At 45.7% G+C, this 17857-nt stretch overlaps 1 protein-coding gene across 2 annotated transcripts; it reads left to right on the forward strand.

Annotated features, from left to right (window-relative positions):
* The first annotated feature begins 12014 nt into the window (after positions 1–12014).
* LOC101285146 (MORF4 family-associated protein 1) lies at positions 12015–14171 on the forward strand. Of its 2 annotated transcripts, XM_012531347.3 has the most exons (3): positions 12015–12125; positions 12244–12678; positions 13171–14171. In XM_012531347.3, exon 2 carries the CDS (start codon positions 12282–12284, stop codon positions 12663–12665), a length of 384 nt encoding a protein of 127 aa, XP_012386801.1. In that variant the 5' UTR covers positions 12015–12125; positions 12244–12281; the 3' UTR covers positions 12666–12678; positions 13171–14171. The 2 variants fall into 2 exon arrangements, with proteins under 2 accessions (XP_012386801.1, XP_033275351.1); XM_033419460.2 differs by having other exon boundaries at positions 12106–12678.
* Positions 14172–17857: the final 3686 nt, after the last annotated feature.

Genomic DNA, 17857 nt, shown 5'->3' on the forward strand with positions numbered 1-17857 from the left:
AAAAACCCTAAGTATTAAAATTAGCTGATAGGGTGGCTTTTTTATTTGTAAGGCTGAGTAATCCAACTTGTTTAAGAACAAACACTTCAGTGCAAATGGCACATATCACAAGAGCGGTTGGCATCTGTATATTTAAAGGTAGAAGAATTTAGCAGGATGAATAACGGTACAAAGTGAGAGAGAAGAGAAGGGAGTAGGTGACAGTATAAGATTACAACTTCTGCATTCAGATGTCTGATTTAGTCAGGCTCTTTCGGAGAATGTTTTGTTTTTAGAGACTTTTTTTTGGCTGCATTGGGTCTTCGTTGCTGTGCGCGGGCTTTCTCTAGTTGCAGTGAGTGGGGGCTACTCTTCGTTGCGATACCAGGCTTCTCATTGGGGTGACTTCTCTCTGCGGAGCATGGGCTGTAGGCTCGTAGGCTTCAGTAGTTGCAGCACACAGGCTCAGTAGTTGTGGCTTGCGGCTCTAGAGCGCAGGCTCAGTAGTTGTGGCGCACGGGCTTAGTTGCTCCGTGGCGTGTGGGATCTTACCGGACCAGGGCTTGAACCCATGTTCCCTGCATTGGATTAGGGTTAGGGACTCTGAAGTTCGTGCTGCTTTCCCTGGTCAGTTTATTTCATATATGTTACTCTTCTGTTCAAACACAAAATTACATTATTCACGAAAGACTGCTTTTTAAATAATCAGACAATAGGTTGGTCAAATCTTTTGGGGGGCAGACTTGCTAGAGCCTGTGTGGCAAATACTAATTCACTTCATTTGTTGGAATAACCTGGTTTATCAAACATTTGTGTTAGGCAGTGAGCTACGTAGATGAATAAGACTGTCCTTGAAGAACTTACAACGTAATATATAAACAAATAGGAATTCTACAGTGTACTGTGGTAAATGTAACAAGAGGCAAATATAAAGGATGATAAGCACAGAGACTGGCGTGATCGGGTGGCTTCGATGCAGAGGAGGGAGTGTGCAGTGAGATGAAGGGGTGGTCAGAACACTGGGTGATGAAGCCAGCAAGGCAGGTTGTGACTGAACCGCCAAGTCGCCATATGCAGTGGAATTAGGACTGACTTAGGTGCAGGTATCAGGAACTCAGGTCACATCCGTCTACAAGGGGGGTTTTATTGTCAGGAGTCTGACTTGTCTGACGTTAGACTCCAGGACAAGGATGCAACTAGACCCAAAGAAGAGCTGGGATTGAGGACTCGGTCTCCTACCTCTGGGCTCAGCTTTGCTGCCCACCTTCATTCTCTCTCTCTCTTATAATTGGATTTCTCCACTCTTCTGGTTCACTTGGCAGAAAACCTGGCCAGTAACCGCTTCTGAGCTTTTGCACGCTGCAGGCATCCAAAGAGAAATCGACCGAGTGTCAGTCCCAAGTCAAAATGTCTAGGGTGGCCTGGCCAGAGTCAGGTGCCCGGCCCAAGGTCAATAGCCAAGAAAAGATCAATTACGGAATTTCCACATTTGTGGGGAGAAGGAATTTGGGGGAAGGGAAACAAAAATGAGAATAGCCACACAAAAACATTTGAGCTTTACTCTTTAGACAGTGGGTAACTAATGAAAGCATTTAAGCAAGGTAGTGAGTGAGACTATCAGATTTATGCCTAAAATTCCAGTGGTGAGGGGAAGGCTATGTGGGAATGGAGCCATGGTGGCCAGTTTACTGTTATAGCCTAGAAGGAAGAACTTTCAGTGGGAAGTTGACAGAAGAATAATACCATACAGCACTTTTCCTCTTCTGTCTGGCTTATTCCACTTAGCATGATGCCCTCCAGATTCATCCACGTTGTCACAGATGGCAGGATTTCCGTCTTTTTAAGACAATAGGGACTTCCCTGGTGGTGCAGTGGATAAGACTCCAAGCTCCCAATGCAGGGGGACCTGGGTTTGATCCCTGGTCAGGGAACTAGATCCCACATTACATGCCGCAACGAAGAGTTTGCATGCCACCATTAAGGATTCCGCCTGCCACAACTAAATAATGAATAAATATTTTAAAATGAATGAATATAAAAAAACAGTAATATTCCTCTGTGTGTGTGTGTGTGTGTGTGCGCGCGCGCGCACGCATGTGTATCACATTTTGTTTATCCATTTATTTGTCAGTGGGCACTTAGGTTGTTTCCATACCTTGGCTATTGTGAATAAAGGCTGCAATGAATACGGTAGTACAGATATCTCTTTGAGATAATGATTTTGTTTCCTTTGTACGCCCAGAAGTGGGGTTGTTGGATCATATGGTAATTCTATGTTTAATTTCTTGAGGTGTCTCCATACTGTTTTCCATGGTAGCTGTGCCAGTTTACATTCCCAGCAAGAGTGTACAAGGGTTCCCTTTTCTCCACATCCTTGCCAGCATTTGCTGTCTCTTGCCTTTTTGTTTTTGTTTTTGTTTTTTTGCGGTACGCGGGCCTCTCACTGTTGTGGCCTCCCTAAACTTACTTCGTTTCCTGTGTTTCTTCAAAACCTCCAGGCTCTATTTGAGGCTTCCTTTCCTTCACCTCCCATATCTCGTCTTCCACCAGGATCTACTGTTTCCACTGCTTCTGATCGTTGCATTTGCGCTCTTCTTTCTGAGAGGCTGCAGTCACTGCACATAGACTCTGAGGTCCGGCCATGTGGGGACTGAATCCCAGATGTTCTAACAGAGTTGAAACCTCTCAAGCCTTCAATGTCCTCTCATTTTTATTTATTTATTTATTTGTTTGTTGGCGGTATGCGGGCCTCTCACTGTTGTGGCCTCTGCCGTTGTGGAGCACAGGCTCTGGACGCGCAGGCTCAGCGGCCATGGCTCACGGGCCCAGCTGCTCCACGGCATGTGGGATCTTCCCGGACCGGGGCACGAAACCGTGTCCCCTGCATCGGCAGGCTGACTCTCAACCACTGCGCCACCAGGGAAACCCTGCCCTCTCATTTTTAAAGGGGGCTGACGATAACTCATGGGGTTATTGTGAGAATTAAATGAGTTGATATATGTGTAATATCTAGTGTTGTGTAACAGATTTCTCCAAAGCTTAGTAGATAAAACCACACTTGTGTTATCTCTCACTGTTGCAGTGAGTCAGCAGTGGAGGTGCTGTCCAGCAAGGCAGTTCTGGCTTGGGTCTCTCATGAGGCTGCAGTCATCTAACAGCTGGGGTTAGAACAGCTGGCACTCCTCCGGATCTCCTTCTGTCTGGTATCTGAACATGGTGGCCTCAGGGTAGCCAGACTTCTCCTACGATGGCTGGAGGTGCCCAGAGCAGAGGCCCAAGATACACCTACAGAAGCCCCAGGGTCTTTTCTCACTTAGCTTATAAGTCCTGCTCTATTGGTCTTGAATGGTGATCACAAAACCCTGCCGGGGTTGAAGAGCAGGAGACATAAACTCCAGGTGTGCGTGGAGGCCTGTCAGAACACTTGCGGACCTTTTTTAAAACCATCACAGAGAGTGACCATAAAAATGTTTTGTACCATTCAGATGACTCACTGCTTATCTCATGGCAGAGTCGTTAAAAGATTTGAACTGAAAGATGTGCTACACATTTTTCTTTCACAAAAAGACATGATGCAAATTATTGACCATTTCTATAATGACAAGTGTCTAGAATATATTTCATACTAAGGAATATGCTAACTTAATAGTTATTTTTAGGAAAACAAACACACTTTATCTCTTCCTGGTGGGTGTTGGAAATGTTTCCCTCTGATACGCTTTTCTTTCTAAAGTCTGTGTCACCTATAAGAATTCTCCTGTGTGAAGAAATAGAAAATATGAACAGACTAATCACAAGTAATGAAATTGAAAGTGTGATTAAAAATCTTCCAACAAACAAAAGTCCAGGACCAGATGCCCTCACAGGTGAATTCTATCAAGCATTTAGGGAAGAGCTAACACCCATCCTTCTCAAACTCTTCCAAAAAATTGCAAAGGACGGAACACTTCCAAACTCATTCTATGAGGCTGCCATCACCCTGATACCAAAACCGGACAAAGATACTACAAGAAAAGAGAATTACAGACCAATATCACTGATGAATATAGATTCAAAAATCCTCAACAAAATACTAGCAAACAATCCAACAACACATTAAAAGGATCATACACCATGATCAAGTGGGATTTATCCCAGGGATGCAAGGATTCTTCAATATATGCAAATCAATCAATGTGATACACCATATTAACAAATTGAAGAATAAAAACCATATGATCATCTCAATAGATGCAGAAAAAGCTTTTGACAAAATTCAACACCCATTTATGATAAAAACTCTCCAGCAAGTGGGCATAGAGGGAACCTGCCTCAAAATAATAAAGGCCATATATGACAAACCCACAGCAAACATCATTCTCAATGGTGAAAAACGGAAAGCATTTCCTCTAAGATCAGGAATAAGACAAGGATGTCCACTCTTGCCACTATTATTCAACATAGTTTTGGAAGTCCTAGCCACGGCAATCAGAGAAGAAAAAGAAATACAAATTGGAATAGAAGAAGTAAAACTGTCACTGTTTGCAGATGACATGATGCTATACATAGAGAATCCTAAAGATGCCACCAGAAAACTACTAGAGCTAATCAATGAATTTGGTAAAGTTGCAGGATACAAAATTAATGCACAGAAATCTCTTGCATTCCTATACACTAACAACAAAAGATCAGAAAAGGAAACAATCCCATTCACCATTGCAGCAAAAAGAATAAAATACCTAGGAATAAACCTACTAAGGAGGTAAAAGACCTGTACTCAGAAAACTATAAGACACTGATGAAAGAAATCAAAGATGACACACACAGATGGAGAGATATACCATGTTCTTGGATTGGAAGAATCAATATTGTGAAAATGACTATACAACCCAAAGCAATCTACAGATTCAATGCAATCCCTATCAAATTACCAGTGGCATTTTTTTACAGAACTAGAACAAAGTATCTTAAAATTTGTGCAGGGACACAAAAGACCCCAAATAGCCAAAGCAGTCTTGAGGGAAAAAAACGGAGCTAGAGGAATTAGACTCCCTGACTTCAGACTATACTACAAAGCTACAGTAATCAAGACAATGTGGTACTGGCACAAAAACGGAAATATTGATCAATGGAACAGGATAGGAAGCTCAGAGATAAACCCACGCACCTATGGTCAACTAATCTATGACAAAGGTGGCAAGGCTATACAATGGAGAAAAGACAGCCTCTTCAATAAGTGGTGCTGGGAAAACTGGACAGCTACATGTAAAAGAATGAAATTAGGACACTCCCTAACACCATACACAAAAATAAACTCAAAATGGATTAGAGTCCTAAATGTAAGACTGGACACTATAAAACTCTTAGAGGAAAACATAGGAAGAACACTCTTTGACATAAATCACAGCAAGATCTCTTTTGATCCACCTTCTAGAGTAATGGAAATAAAAACAAAAATAAACAAATGGGACCTAATGAAACTTAAAACCTTTTGCAAAGCAAAGGAAAACATAAGACAAGAAGACAACCCTCAGAACGGGAGAAAATATTTGCAAACGAATCAACGGACAAAGGATTAATCTCCAAAATATATAAACAGCTCATTCAGCTCAATATTAAAAAAACAAACAACCCAATCCAAAAATGGGCAGAAGACCTAAATAGACATTTCTCCAAAGAAGACATACAGATGGCCAAGAAGCACATGAAAAGCACTCAACACCACTAAGTATTAGAGAAATGCAAATCAAAACTACAATGAGGTATCACCTCACACCAGTTAGAATGGGCATCATCAGAAACTCTACAAACAACAAATGCTGGAGAGGGTGTGGAGAAAAGGGAACCCTCTTGCACAGTTGGTGGGAATATAAATTGATACAGCCAATATGGAGAACAGTATGGAGGTTCCTAAAAAAACTAAAAATAGAATTACCATATGACCCAGCAATCCCACTACTGGGCATATACCCAGAGAAAACCACAATTCAAAAGACACATGCGCCCCAGTGTTCACTGCAGCCCTATTTACAATAGCCAGGTCATGGAAGCAACCTAAATGCCCATCGACAGATGAATGGTTAAAGAAGTTGTGGTACATATATACAATGGAATATTACTCAGCCATAAAAAGGATCGAAATTGGTCATTTTTAGAGACGTGGATGGATCTAGAGACTGTCATACAGAGTGAAGTAAGTCAGAAACAGAAAAACAAATATCATATATTAACGCATATATGTGGAACCTAGAAAAATGGTACAGATGAACCAGTTTGCAGGGCAGAAATTGAGACACAGATGTAGAGAACAAACGTATGGACACCAAGGAGGGAAAGTGGCGGGGTGTGGGTTGTGGTGGGATGAATTGGGAGATTGGGATTGACATATATACACTAATATGTATAAAATAGATAACTAATAAGAAAAAAATTATGTCTTTAATTAAACTGAAGTATAATTCTGACAAAAAAAAAAGACCATTATCTTCTAGCGCAGGTTTCTAAAATGACAGACATCTGTATTGTTCCCCAAATTATCTGTAAAGCCCTTTGTTTCTCAGTTTTAAAAAGTAAAAAAAAAAAAAATTCTCCTGTCTGAGCATGTTGAAGGTTAGAATTTTTCATTCTGTTTAAAATTCTTCCAAATTAAAACTTACACTAGACTTTGGATCCATTTGTTAAAATGCAGCAGTTAGTTTGCAAGAACGAATTGGGGAGATGGATTTCTAGCAAATGATTTCCAGTAAAAAACCTTTGCATGTCTGGTGGGTGGAACTGAGAACTCAGCATCAGGGCTTAATAAGGCTGGTGGATGACCTTCTTCTTCTATTTGGACCCAAGGATCTTTGTGAGGTTTGTTTTTTTCTTCTTAACTTCAGTAGTCATTAAATGCAGGTATCAACGTAAGCTGGATTTATAAGTAGACCTTCGCCTTGCTCTATCATGAGGTGTTAAACCAAGGTTTTCAAAATAATGAAGCATACTTAATCCCACCACTTTCACTGAAAAATATTATCAGCTAACTAGGCCTATGTGTGTGTGAGAGAGAGAATAAAAGACTTTTTAGGACTATGTGAAAAGAAATAATTATTTAAAACTATTAAAACTACTTCATCTCATCCCTTACATTTCTGTCTTGTGTATGTTAATCTACTTAATGTTACCAGTACAGATTGTGACTATAGTTTTAGATGAACCAATGAACATGTACTGGAAGTGTTACTGCACCAAACTTGGGTCCACTCACCTGTGTGCAGTAAAGCCAAGCTACTGACACCAGCTTGTGGTGAAGGAAAGTGCAGCGTTTATTGCAGACGCCAAGCAAGGAGTCCAGGGCAGCTAGTGGTTAAAAGACCCGAACTCCCTGAAGCCTTTCAGGGAAAGGTGTTTAATGACAGGGTGAGGGAGAGGGGTTGTGGGCTGTGTGGTCAGCTCGTGGACATTCTTCTGATTGGTTGGTGGTGAGGTAATTGGGAGTCAACATCATCAACCTTCTGGTTCCAACCGGTCTGGGGTCTACAGTGCTTCTTCTGGGGTCAGCTAACGTCTTCCACCTGGTGGAGGTTTCGGGATCTGCAAAACAGCTCAAAGGACATGGCTCAGAATATTATCTATAGCCCCTGAGGAGGAACTAAAGGTCCTTGACTTTGTTGAATGGCTAAAGTATTATTATTTTGTCTGGCTTGAGTGTTTTCCTTTTTTTCTGCATTTTCTCACTTCTCTGATTAAATTTATTCTTTGACTAAAGTTTTTATACAAACAAAAGGCAGGTGGAGGACGTGGGCGGGGATCTGTTTTGGGGAAGGCCTCATAGGGTCCTGCTCGGTCACAGGAGTGCTGGTCACACACTTTTTCTGATAAGGGTATCTGGTCTGAAGAGCTTGAAGACCACTGAGGTACACACTTCCGTCAGCGTGTGTGAAGTGGCCTGAGCCGATGACACGCGTGTCCTCTTCAGCTTCGTGGCTTTGTGGCTACGTGTCTCTTTGCCACGTGGGAAGAGGCAGAGGCAGGAGCTTGGGGGTTCGTGCTAGGCATTCTCCCCTCGATTCATCCCTCCCTAGGATATTACAGGGGGAAGGAGGAGGAACTACTTTCAGTAATTCCGCTGATGGTGGTCTTGAGTGCGTATAATAATCTCCACATCTTCGCAGTATCTAGTCTTTGAATGTCATTTGTTTCTTCCGCAGTTACCCTCTTTTCCCAAAGTGTTCGCCATTTGAAAATCCCTCATATCCCTAAGTGATTCCTCTGGATTCGTTAATGATTTGGTTCCAAGGGCTTTCAAGAGGAAACTTATTCCTGATGTGATGTCTGACACCTGCTTGGTGAAATGAGCAATTCATGCCCAGCACGATGCTAGAGCAATACTGCATTAAGACTTTGGTGAGAACATGTGTCTTCTGGGAATTTTGTTACATGAAGTCACTCTGCTTTTAACTCCTTTGCTAAGCTTAAAAAAAACCCAAAGCAGCCTTTCTTAATTTCAATGAACTTAAAATACCGAAGTCCTCATCTTTTTCTCTTGTATCTGATGGCAAGCCAGCTTGGGTTCCGCCAGCTGAACCTGGACAAGACCCCTACAAGCCATGTTACATCTCCCCCAGCCTCAGTTTCTCCATCTGCAAAATGGGGCCAATAATGGGCCTATAATAATACCTGCTCCCTTTTATGCCTTAACACAGTTATTATTAAATTGATTTATGCTAGTGAAATTCTCTTAGAAGAGTGAGACTTCTTTCTTTTTCCATTGACGAAATCGTTTCTAATACCGGAAACATCATCCCTGCATTTCCCACAGGCAGAATCTTTTTCGGCCTTATGAATTGAATTCAGATCCGCTACTCCTGATGTCGGATATCCTCCACTGCAGAAACAAAACAAACAAAAATCCCTCAGACTCTTCCAAACTGGTTGTGTCAGTTTGGAGTTTCTGACCAGCGCAGAGAGCCTTGCTCAGGTTACATCTCGTTACTGTCTTACAGGCTGTTTCCCTCGGAGGTGACCCATTAACACTGGGTTGCACAGGCAGGACACTCTCACCCTTGCTTCCCCTGGGGTCTCAGGACTTCTTACTTCGGCCCAGTTTTTGGAACTTGGGCAACAGCAGCTTCCTCTGGAAGGGGGAGGGCCCGGGCTTAAGTGGGTTTCTACTTTGGAGGCTCTTCTCTGGGTCACCCTCTCCTATCTCCTGCCCCCAGCAAGCTCTCTTTACCCTTTAGGCGGCTGCTACACAGAGCCCAGGACGAAGGAGCTTTCTGAAGCCCCATGAAAATTTTTGAGACCTAAAAAAAAAAAAAAAAGGATTGACCCCAAAATATGAAAATAAAACAAAATTAAGAATCATTTAATTTGGACTTCCCTGGTGGCGCAGTGGTTAAGAATCCACCTGCCAATGCAGGGGACACGGGTTCGAGCCCTGGTCCAGGAAGATCCCACATACCACAGAGGAAAGAGGAATAGGGTTGAAAAGACATCAGTCTTCTGTAGGCCCTTTTGCCTTTTAATCTTTTTTTCTGAGGCCTCTTCCGTTGTGGAGCACAGGCTCCGGACGCGCAGGCTCAGCAGCCATGGCTCACGGGCCCAGCCGCTCCGCCGCATGTGGGATCCTCCCGGACCGGGGCACGAACCCGTGTCCCCTGCATCGGCAGGCGGACTCCCAACCACTGCGCCACCAGGGAAGCCCATCCATTCACCTTTTGAAGGATATCTTGATTGCTTCCAAATTTTAGCAAGTATGAATAAAGCTGCTAGAAACATCCATATTGCAGGTTTTCGTGTGGACATAAGTTTCCAATACATTTGAGTAAATATCAAAGAGCACATTTGCCGTGTGGTATGGTAAGAGTACGCTTCGCATGATGAGAAACTGCCACTGTCTTCCAAAGTGGCTGCACCATTTTGCGTTCCCACCAGCAATAAATGAGAGTTACTGTTGTTCCACATTCTCACCAGCTTTGGTGTTGTCAGTGGGCTGGGTTTTGGCCATTTTAACAAGTGTGTAGTGGTATCTCATTATTTGAGCCATTTCCTTACTTTCACACAAAGAATTTATGACCTAGCTGCCTCTGATATATCAAGAAAGCCCTGAAGTTGGATTTTTACAAGAGCAACCAGATATAAAGAACCGTGGAAAGTCAACAAAAAATAAGCACTTTACCTATGTCTAAGCTTGGTATTTACAAAACATTTTGTTTTCTTGTTATTTTGTGGGGTTTTTTTTTGCGGTACGCGGGCCTCTCACTGTTGTGGCCTCTCCCGTTGCGGAGCACAGGCTCTGACGCGCAGGCTCAGCGGCCATGGCTCACGGGCCCAGCCGCTCCGCGGTATGTGGGATCTTCCACGGACCGGAGCACGAACCCGTGTCCCCTGCATAGGCAGGCGGACTCTCAACCACTGCGCCACCAGGGAAGCCCTTTACAAAGCATTTTCATGATTATTGTATCTCTTCATTATTAACTCTGCTATATTCAAAACTGGGAGTTGTGTCCATTTTGACTGGAAAACAGAAGCCAAACCAATGCACCGGTGCAAGCTCTCCTGACATTTTTATTGCTCTTTTGTGACTGGGTCAATAGGCTATGAAATTAACTTATCTTTCCTTAAAATTTTGTGTTAAGTGAAGGGTAAAGCAAATTTACTAACATATGCCAAGTTCTGCTCCAGGCTTTAGAGACATAGAGCTGAATACGTCCCTCAAGGAGCGTTCGACCCGACAAAAAGGCGTAAAGAGTAGGCCAGTGGAGGGCTTCCCTGGTGGCGCAGTGGTTGAGAGTCCGCCTGCCGATGCAGGGGACACGGGTTCGTGCCCCGGTCCGGGAAGATCCCACATGCCGCGGAGCGGCTGGGCCCGTGAGCCATGGCCGCTGAGCCTGCGCATCCGGAGCCTGTGCTCCGCAACAGGAGAGGCCACAACAGTGAGAGGCCCACGTACCACAAAAAAAAAAAAAAAAAAAAAAAGAGTAGGCCAGTGGAACCTCAGGATAAAACAGACCAGGCCTTTTACCCTGGGGATGGGGGGGGCTTGGTCTGGTGAAAAGACACCCAGACACGTGTGACCGTTATCCGAAAAGGAACAAAAATAAGCCTGTAAGGGGCTTCCCTGCTGGCTCAATGGTGAAGAATCCGCCTACCTAGTGCAGAGGACACGTGTTCGAGCCCTGGTCCGGGACGGATCCCACACGCCGCGGAGCAACTAAGCCCGTGTGCCACAACTACTGGCCTGTGCTCTAGAGCCCGCCAGCCACAACTACTGAGCCCGCGTGCCACAACTACTGAAGCCCGTGTGCCTAGAGCCCGTTCTCCGCAACAAGAGAAGCCACCGCAATGAGAAGCCCGCGCAACCGCAACAAAGAATAGACCCCGCTCGCCTCAACTAGAGAAAGATCTGTACGCAGCAATGGAAACCCAACGCAGCCTAAAATAAAATAAAAATATATTTTTTTAAAAAAAAAAGAAGAAAATAAGCCAGTAAGACATTAGGGAGGGGTCCAGTCGTGGTAGTAAACAGGATGGGGCTATCAGCGATGGACCAGGAATGTCACATACTTTGAGTACATTATTACGTAGGGCTGTCCCCGTTTACTGTAGGAAGACAGCGTTGACATCTTCAAAAGATGGAAACCCTTTAAGAGAAACCCTTTAGGAGGAGGGAGCACCAGAAGGGCTCACCTCCAAAGCCAGGGTAGCGGCCAGGCTCAGCACGAGGGTGAAGCGGGGGAGGCAATATGAGAGTGCGCGCGTACGCGCGTGCGGTAGCCGTTAGGCGCACCACAAGCGTGAAAGGGGAGGGGGATAAGGGAGTTCGTGCGTGCGCGTCCGCGCGTGCGTGGGTAGCGGAGGCGAGGAGCACGGGGTGAAGGGGGAGGGGGATAAGAGAGCTCGTGCATTCACGTCCGCGCGGGCGTGGGTAGCGGAGGGGCGCAGCGCGGAGGAGTAGGAGGAGGGGAGGAAAAGGGAGAGCGTGCGCGCGCGCGTGGGTGTGGGTGTGTGCGCGCGCGGCCGTGGTAGAGCGGATTGCGTCGCCCTCTATTGACGTGCGCGCGCCCGCACCTAGTTCTACCAGCGGCGTGACCGTAAAGAGGCACGGCCGTGTCGTGAAAGGGGCCGCAACACGCAGGGCGCTGGTTGACGGCCGCGACTCCATTTTGTCCTCCGGTTCTTTGCTCGTAAGTCGCTTGTTTCCGTGGCTTCTGTGAGGCTAAAAGTTTAAAAGGGGTAAAAGTTTTAAAGAATATTCTGGAAGTGTGTTGGTAAGCATAGCGAGTCTCCATTTTCTCTCCGCAGCCGACTTGTGTCCTGCGGTTCCGGAATAGCGGGGGAAGATGCGGCCCTTGGACATCGTGGAGCTGGCAGAGCCGGAGGAGGTGGAGGTGCTGGAGCCCGAGGAGGACTTCGAGCAGTTCCTGCTCCCGGTCATCAACGAGATGCGCGAGGACATCGCGGCGCTGAGCCGCGAGCACGGGAGAGCCTACCTGCGGAACCGGAGCAAGCTGTGGGAGATGGATAGTATGCTCATCCAGATCAAGACGCAGGTGGAGGCCTCGGAGGAGAGCGCGCTCAACCATCTGCAGAACGCGGACGACGGAGTCGAGGGCAGAGGGACCAAACGGTGCGAGAAGGCGGAGGAGAAGGCCAAGGAGATCGCGAAGATGGCAGAGATGCTGGTGGAGCTGGTCCGGCGGATAGAGAAGAGCGAGTCGTCCTGAAGGAGGGTCGGCGGTAAGGCGGGGACCGGCGGGAGCCGCACGGAGGTCCCAGGCGTCGCCCGACGCTTGGGTCAGCTTCGGGGACATTTATTTACTAATGATCCGCGGGGGATGGGAGTTGGGAGAAGAGAATAAAAGCGTGCTCAATTTTCATTTTAGGAGGTGTTGGTAGGTACCGTTTATTTATTTTTGTTACGTCTCTGGTAATTTGGGGGAGCACATTGGTTGGTTGGTTGGTTTTGACTTGTACGTGTTTGGTTGAAACCAAAGGTCACGATCAGTAGGATAACTGTAGGGTAATAACAAAATCACGGTACAGGCCATTGAGCAAAGGGGGGTAGAAATACAGAATTGTCAGAGGGAAGGCCATTATTGGACGCTTCCAGATTTTGCTGGAAGACTGGAAGGGGTCAGGTGGCATGCAGAAGAGGTGGTGTCCTGCGAGGCTGAGTTTGTGAGGGTTTTCTCACTTCCTAATGATGAGTTTCTCCCAATTGCACTTCAGGTTTACAGCCAGTGGATTCTGGTCAACTGATGGAGATTGGCTGACACCCTGGAGAAGCTGAAACCAGAGAGCCTTTTGTTTTCTCTTTTTTTCTCTGTCTACACTCTGTTCTCACACTACGTTTCTGCTATGGTCTGTGGTTAATGACCTCAGTATGAGTTTTGACTGTTAATTGTTTTTGTTTGGGGAGGTACCTTTGATTTGGAAAATGCTCTCACAAGAATTAGGGCCTAGATTGTAAGCTGTCGCAGCAGTCACATTTGTTTCTGGGCTTTCGTTATTTCTAAATTTTTGAGGTGCTTTGCTCTTTCTTGTGTGACCTGATAGCTCCCTGGAACTTTGGGTCTGTGTGTAACAGATGAGACTCAGTTGGAGTTCTCCGGCTCTGAAGGTGTTGAAGGAAATGCATTATTTCTGGAAGACGACTCCATGCAGCGATTGCCAACGAAGCTGAAGAACGGACCAGACTTCAATTGGGAATGAGGAGGGGGCTGATCTGGCTGGGACTGATGAACCAAAAGAAGGGCTGCGGGATGGTGTTGTGTTTGGGGACTTTAATTTCTATGTGAGACCAAAGGAGGAGAGATGTATTTTGTTCAAATTTTAGGTTTTATGCGGCACACTGATGTAACTTGTCTGGTCAGATTGTTTGGACAACGTAACTCAGCTTTATGTGACATGGAACCTAGACTAGGAGACGAGATAGGTCTTGGTATTCTGTGTAATCGATGTAATATCCTGATGCATTTCAGGGGATTCTGGACATAAAATGAAAGCGATATTTGCAAAGGCCCTTGAGGGTCTGGGGAAGAAAAGCAAGGGCTGTCTGTTTTGGACCCTAAACTGCACAGGGACTAGGTGTCTTCAAGATTCATAAGTTGTCTAGCTGTAAGTTCATTTCAGTAGCAGACCTGACAAGTATTTGAGGTCAAAACCCTACCGTGTGTTTAAAAAAAAATTTTACCATGTTAATAAAAGTATTCATTTGCTTGAAAAGACAAGGCTTAAAAGGTTATTGACTGAGAAATATTGTTTCTTTAAAAATGAAATTTTTCTCCTTGAATGTTATCTTCGTTAAATGGGGGGTGAATTTCTTATGGTTTTGGAGGCTCTCAGTAAGCCTTGATCATAGGGAAGGTTCATCTCTCGTGCTGCTGTGGAAACTGGCTGAGGAAAGAGCATGCAGTTGTCCCTCCTATCAGCAGTGGGTTGGTTCCAGGACCCCCCCCGCTTCCCACAGATACCAAAATCCAGGGCTGTTCAAGTTCGTTATGTCAGATGACATAGTACAGTCGGCCCTCCAGTCCTCTGTGTCTACAGTTGAGCATCCCTCAGAACTTCACCTGTATGCTAATTTTCACCGTAAAGTCTGCTTCCTGGGAATCCAGCTGCTAGCAAGTGTGAAACAATAGTAACCATGTGTCTGTCCCAAGCTGGATACCATGTCTTAGAGCACTGAGTGGGGGAAGGCAAGGAAAGTATTTCAGAGCAAGTAACTGGTGACCTTGGCCTTGAAGGATGGGTACAGCTTCCAAAAAGGAGGAGAGAATGGGGGACATCCCACACATAGGGAACAGTAGGAGAAAAAGCCAGCAGTGGGGAGGAGTGGATATGATGAATGAAGAACCAGGAAAAACAACCACCAAAAGCTACATTTGCCAAAAGTAGGACCTGTGCTAAGTAGACTACACTTCGTTCTTATTTCACTAGTTTTCCAGTAATTCTTTTTTTCTGTCTCAGGATACCACATTTCATTTGGTAATTTATTTTTAAAAGATGTAATACAAATGGCACAGAATTCAAAAGAAAAAAAAGTGATCCCGGGCTTCCCTGATGGCGCAGTGGTTGAGAATCCGCCTGCTCATGTAGGGCACACGGGTTTGAGCCCTGGTCTGGGAGGATCCCACATGCCGCGGAGCAACTAGGCCTGTGAGCCACAAGTACTGAGCCTGCGTGTCTGGAGCCTGTGCTCTGCAACAAGAGAGGCCGCGACAGGGAGAGGCCCGCGTGCGATGAAGAGTGGCCCCCGCTCGCCGCAACTAGAGAAAGCCCTCGCACAGAAACGAAGACCCAACACAGCAAAAATTAATAAACTACCCCCCAACATCTTCTTAAAAAAAAAAGTGATCCCCTCTTCTCCCTAGCATCCTAGGAAGACAGCCATTCACCAGTGTCTTGTATATCCTTGCAAATACTGTGTGTTTGCACATGTACATATATAACTCTCCAATCTTTTTTGTACGTAAGTAGAAACACACCTGTGAATGTTTTTTTTTCCCCCACTTAAAACTATAGTTTGCAAGTTAACCCTAGCCGAACATCCAGACCCGCATTCTTTTTTTACTGGCTGCATGTCCTTCATTGTGCTATAAGTATTCAGAGGTGATTCTTACACACCCAGAAGTTTTTGAGAACTATCGTCCTAGATTTTCACTCCTTAATTCCTCTTCCTTGTGATTTCAGTAACAATTGCAATGCAGCCAACAATGCCCAATTTCCCCAGCTCCTGAAATCAGTCTCGGCTTGCTAGCAGTTGGAGGAGCGACTGAATCTTGTGTTTTCTAAGCAAAGAATGTGGTAAGGATCCATTCTGAGAGGCAGTCTTACCGGGCTGTATATTAAATTGAGTCTAGCTAGAGTTGCCAGCATTTTTATTACAGACCCATATGTCCCTCATGGGCCCCAGGCTCTCTCCGTGTCCTGGCTGTTCAGAGGTAGGTCATGGAAAGCTGTGCAGAAAGGCCTGTTGCGGTTCTTGGACAGGTTCCTGACACAGCAGAGGCCCCATGAAGCTGAGGTCTATCTTTGCTCCGATGTGACAAGTGTCCTCTTGTATCAAAGCGCTATTACAGAAAGAAACACGGGGGCTGTGGGAGCGTGGAGGTCTGGGGAGGCATTCAGGAAGAGAGAAACCAGGTATTATGTAACAACCTCCGCAGAGATATGGATGGAGGCAAAGTGTGCGGAATGCTCAAAATCTGCCGGTCCCCCCCCCCTTGATCAGAATCAGGCCCGGGAGATCACAAAGTAGTGCTAAGGAGGCTTCTGCGTCTGGTTTCATCAGCTGAGATGACCCCTGGGAAGAAAGCCGATTTAACTCTAGTGGACACTACAGTAGGACTGGCAACAGCCACGGACACATTCACGTCTGGGGCCGGGGGCGTGGGGAGCATTAGTGAAAGTCTGACTCCAGGTGAAGGGAGGTGAGTCTAAAGTGTTTTTAACCTTGCCAGAGATAAAACCTCGGGAGTCCAGGGGGCTGGGAAGCAGGAGACCTGGCCCCCAGGCAGCCTGCTCTCTGTGTGATCTTGGGCAGGTACTGGCTTGTCTCTGAGGTTCATTTCCAACCCTGGCATTCTGTATGACTTCTAGATAAAGCTCATCTGCGGTAAAAATGCCGTAGGTATCGTGAGTGCTGTTCACCAAATAAATTCCAATTCCTCATCTTTCACACGTCTAGTCAGACTGTACTCCCTTGCGCCCCAGTGGTGGTGGTGGTGGTGGTGGTGGTGGTGGTGGTGGTGGTGGTGGTGGTGGTGGTGGTGGTGGTGGGTGTGTGTGTGTGTGTCAGTCATTCTAGCCGTGAATTGTGAGGGAAAGTAACATACAGTTACATCCAAGCCACAGCCTCCAACATGAGACCCTCCAAGGTTCTCTTCTGACACAGGGACCAACAACCTTCAAGATGGTGGTGCTCCTTGCCAACCAATGCTGAACAGGCAGCACCAACAAGGAAGAACCTGCGTTGTTTTAAGTCCCTGAGATCTGGGTATTTTTTGTTAGGATGACACAACCGAGACTGAGATGACTGATACTTTCATCCTTTTCCTATCCTGTGTTTGGATGAAAGGCTTGTCCTTCTCTCTGAGGCCTATATCCTCACTTTTCATCACATGTCCCACTAGCTCAGGGCATTGTCTGAAAAATGATCTTTCTTACTCATTCATTCGTAGCTGTTTGCTCTCCTCTGCCCTCTTTTTTTTTTTTTTTTTTTTGTGGCCGTGCCGCATGGCAAGTGGGATCTTAGTTCCCCGACCAGGGATCAAACCCGAGCCCCTTGCATTGGAAGTACGGAGGACCCCCAGGGAAGCCCCTCCTCTGCCCTCTAATGACTCCAAGGCAAAAGAAAGCCCAAACTCACCCTCCCCCTTCCAGGCAGCAGATAAACAGGAGATTCCACCACCTTCCAGAGATAAGGGGGGATTTGTTATCTGCTTAACACTGTAGCCAGATAACTATAAATGCAAACAGGGCTTGCTTCAGTCGCTGCCCAAAGTAAGACCCTCCCTTGGTCACTTCTATTTTCCCCTTCTCTGATCCCCGTAATGCTCTGTAGTTCCTTTCTCCTCATTTATATCCCTATTCCTCCTTCCTTCAAACTCTCTGTGATTCACAAATCCTCCCATTCTGTTATTCCCAAACTCACCTGTATTTTTTGCCTCTTCAAAGAACGTTTCTTTACCACCTATAACAGTTGAGACTGGACTCCCCCAAGCCTTGGACTTTCCTGCAGCCTCACTGGTGATGGTCCCTAGCAACACCCAAATGATCAAGGGCTGCATTTTCTTTTAACATCTTTATTGGAGTATAATTGCTTTACAATGGTGTGTTAGTTTCTGCTGTATGACAAAGTGAATCAGCTAAACATATACATGTATCCCCATATCTCCTCCCTGTTGCGTCTCCC

Source organism: Orcinus orca, chromosome 4 (genome assembly GCF_937001465.1).
Source record: "Orcinus orca chromosome 4, mOrcOrc1.1, whole genome shotgun sequence".
NCBI lineage: Eukaryota > Metazoa > Chordata > Mammalia > Artiodactyla > Delphinidae > Orcinus > Orcinus orca.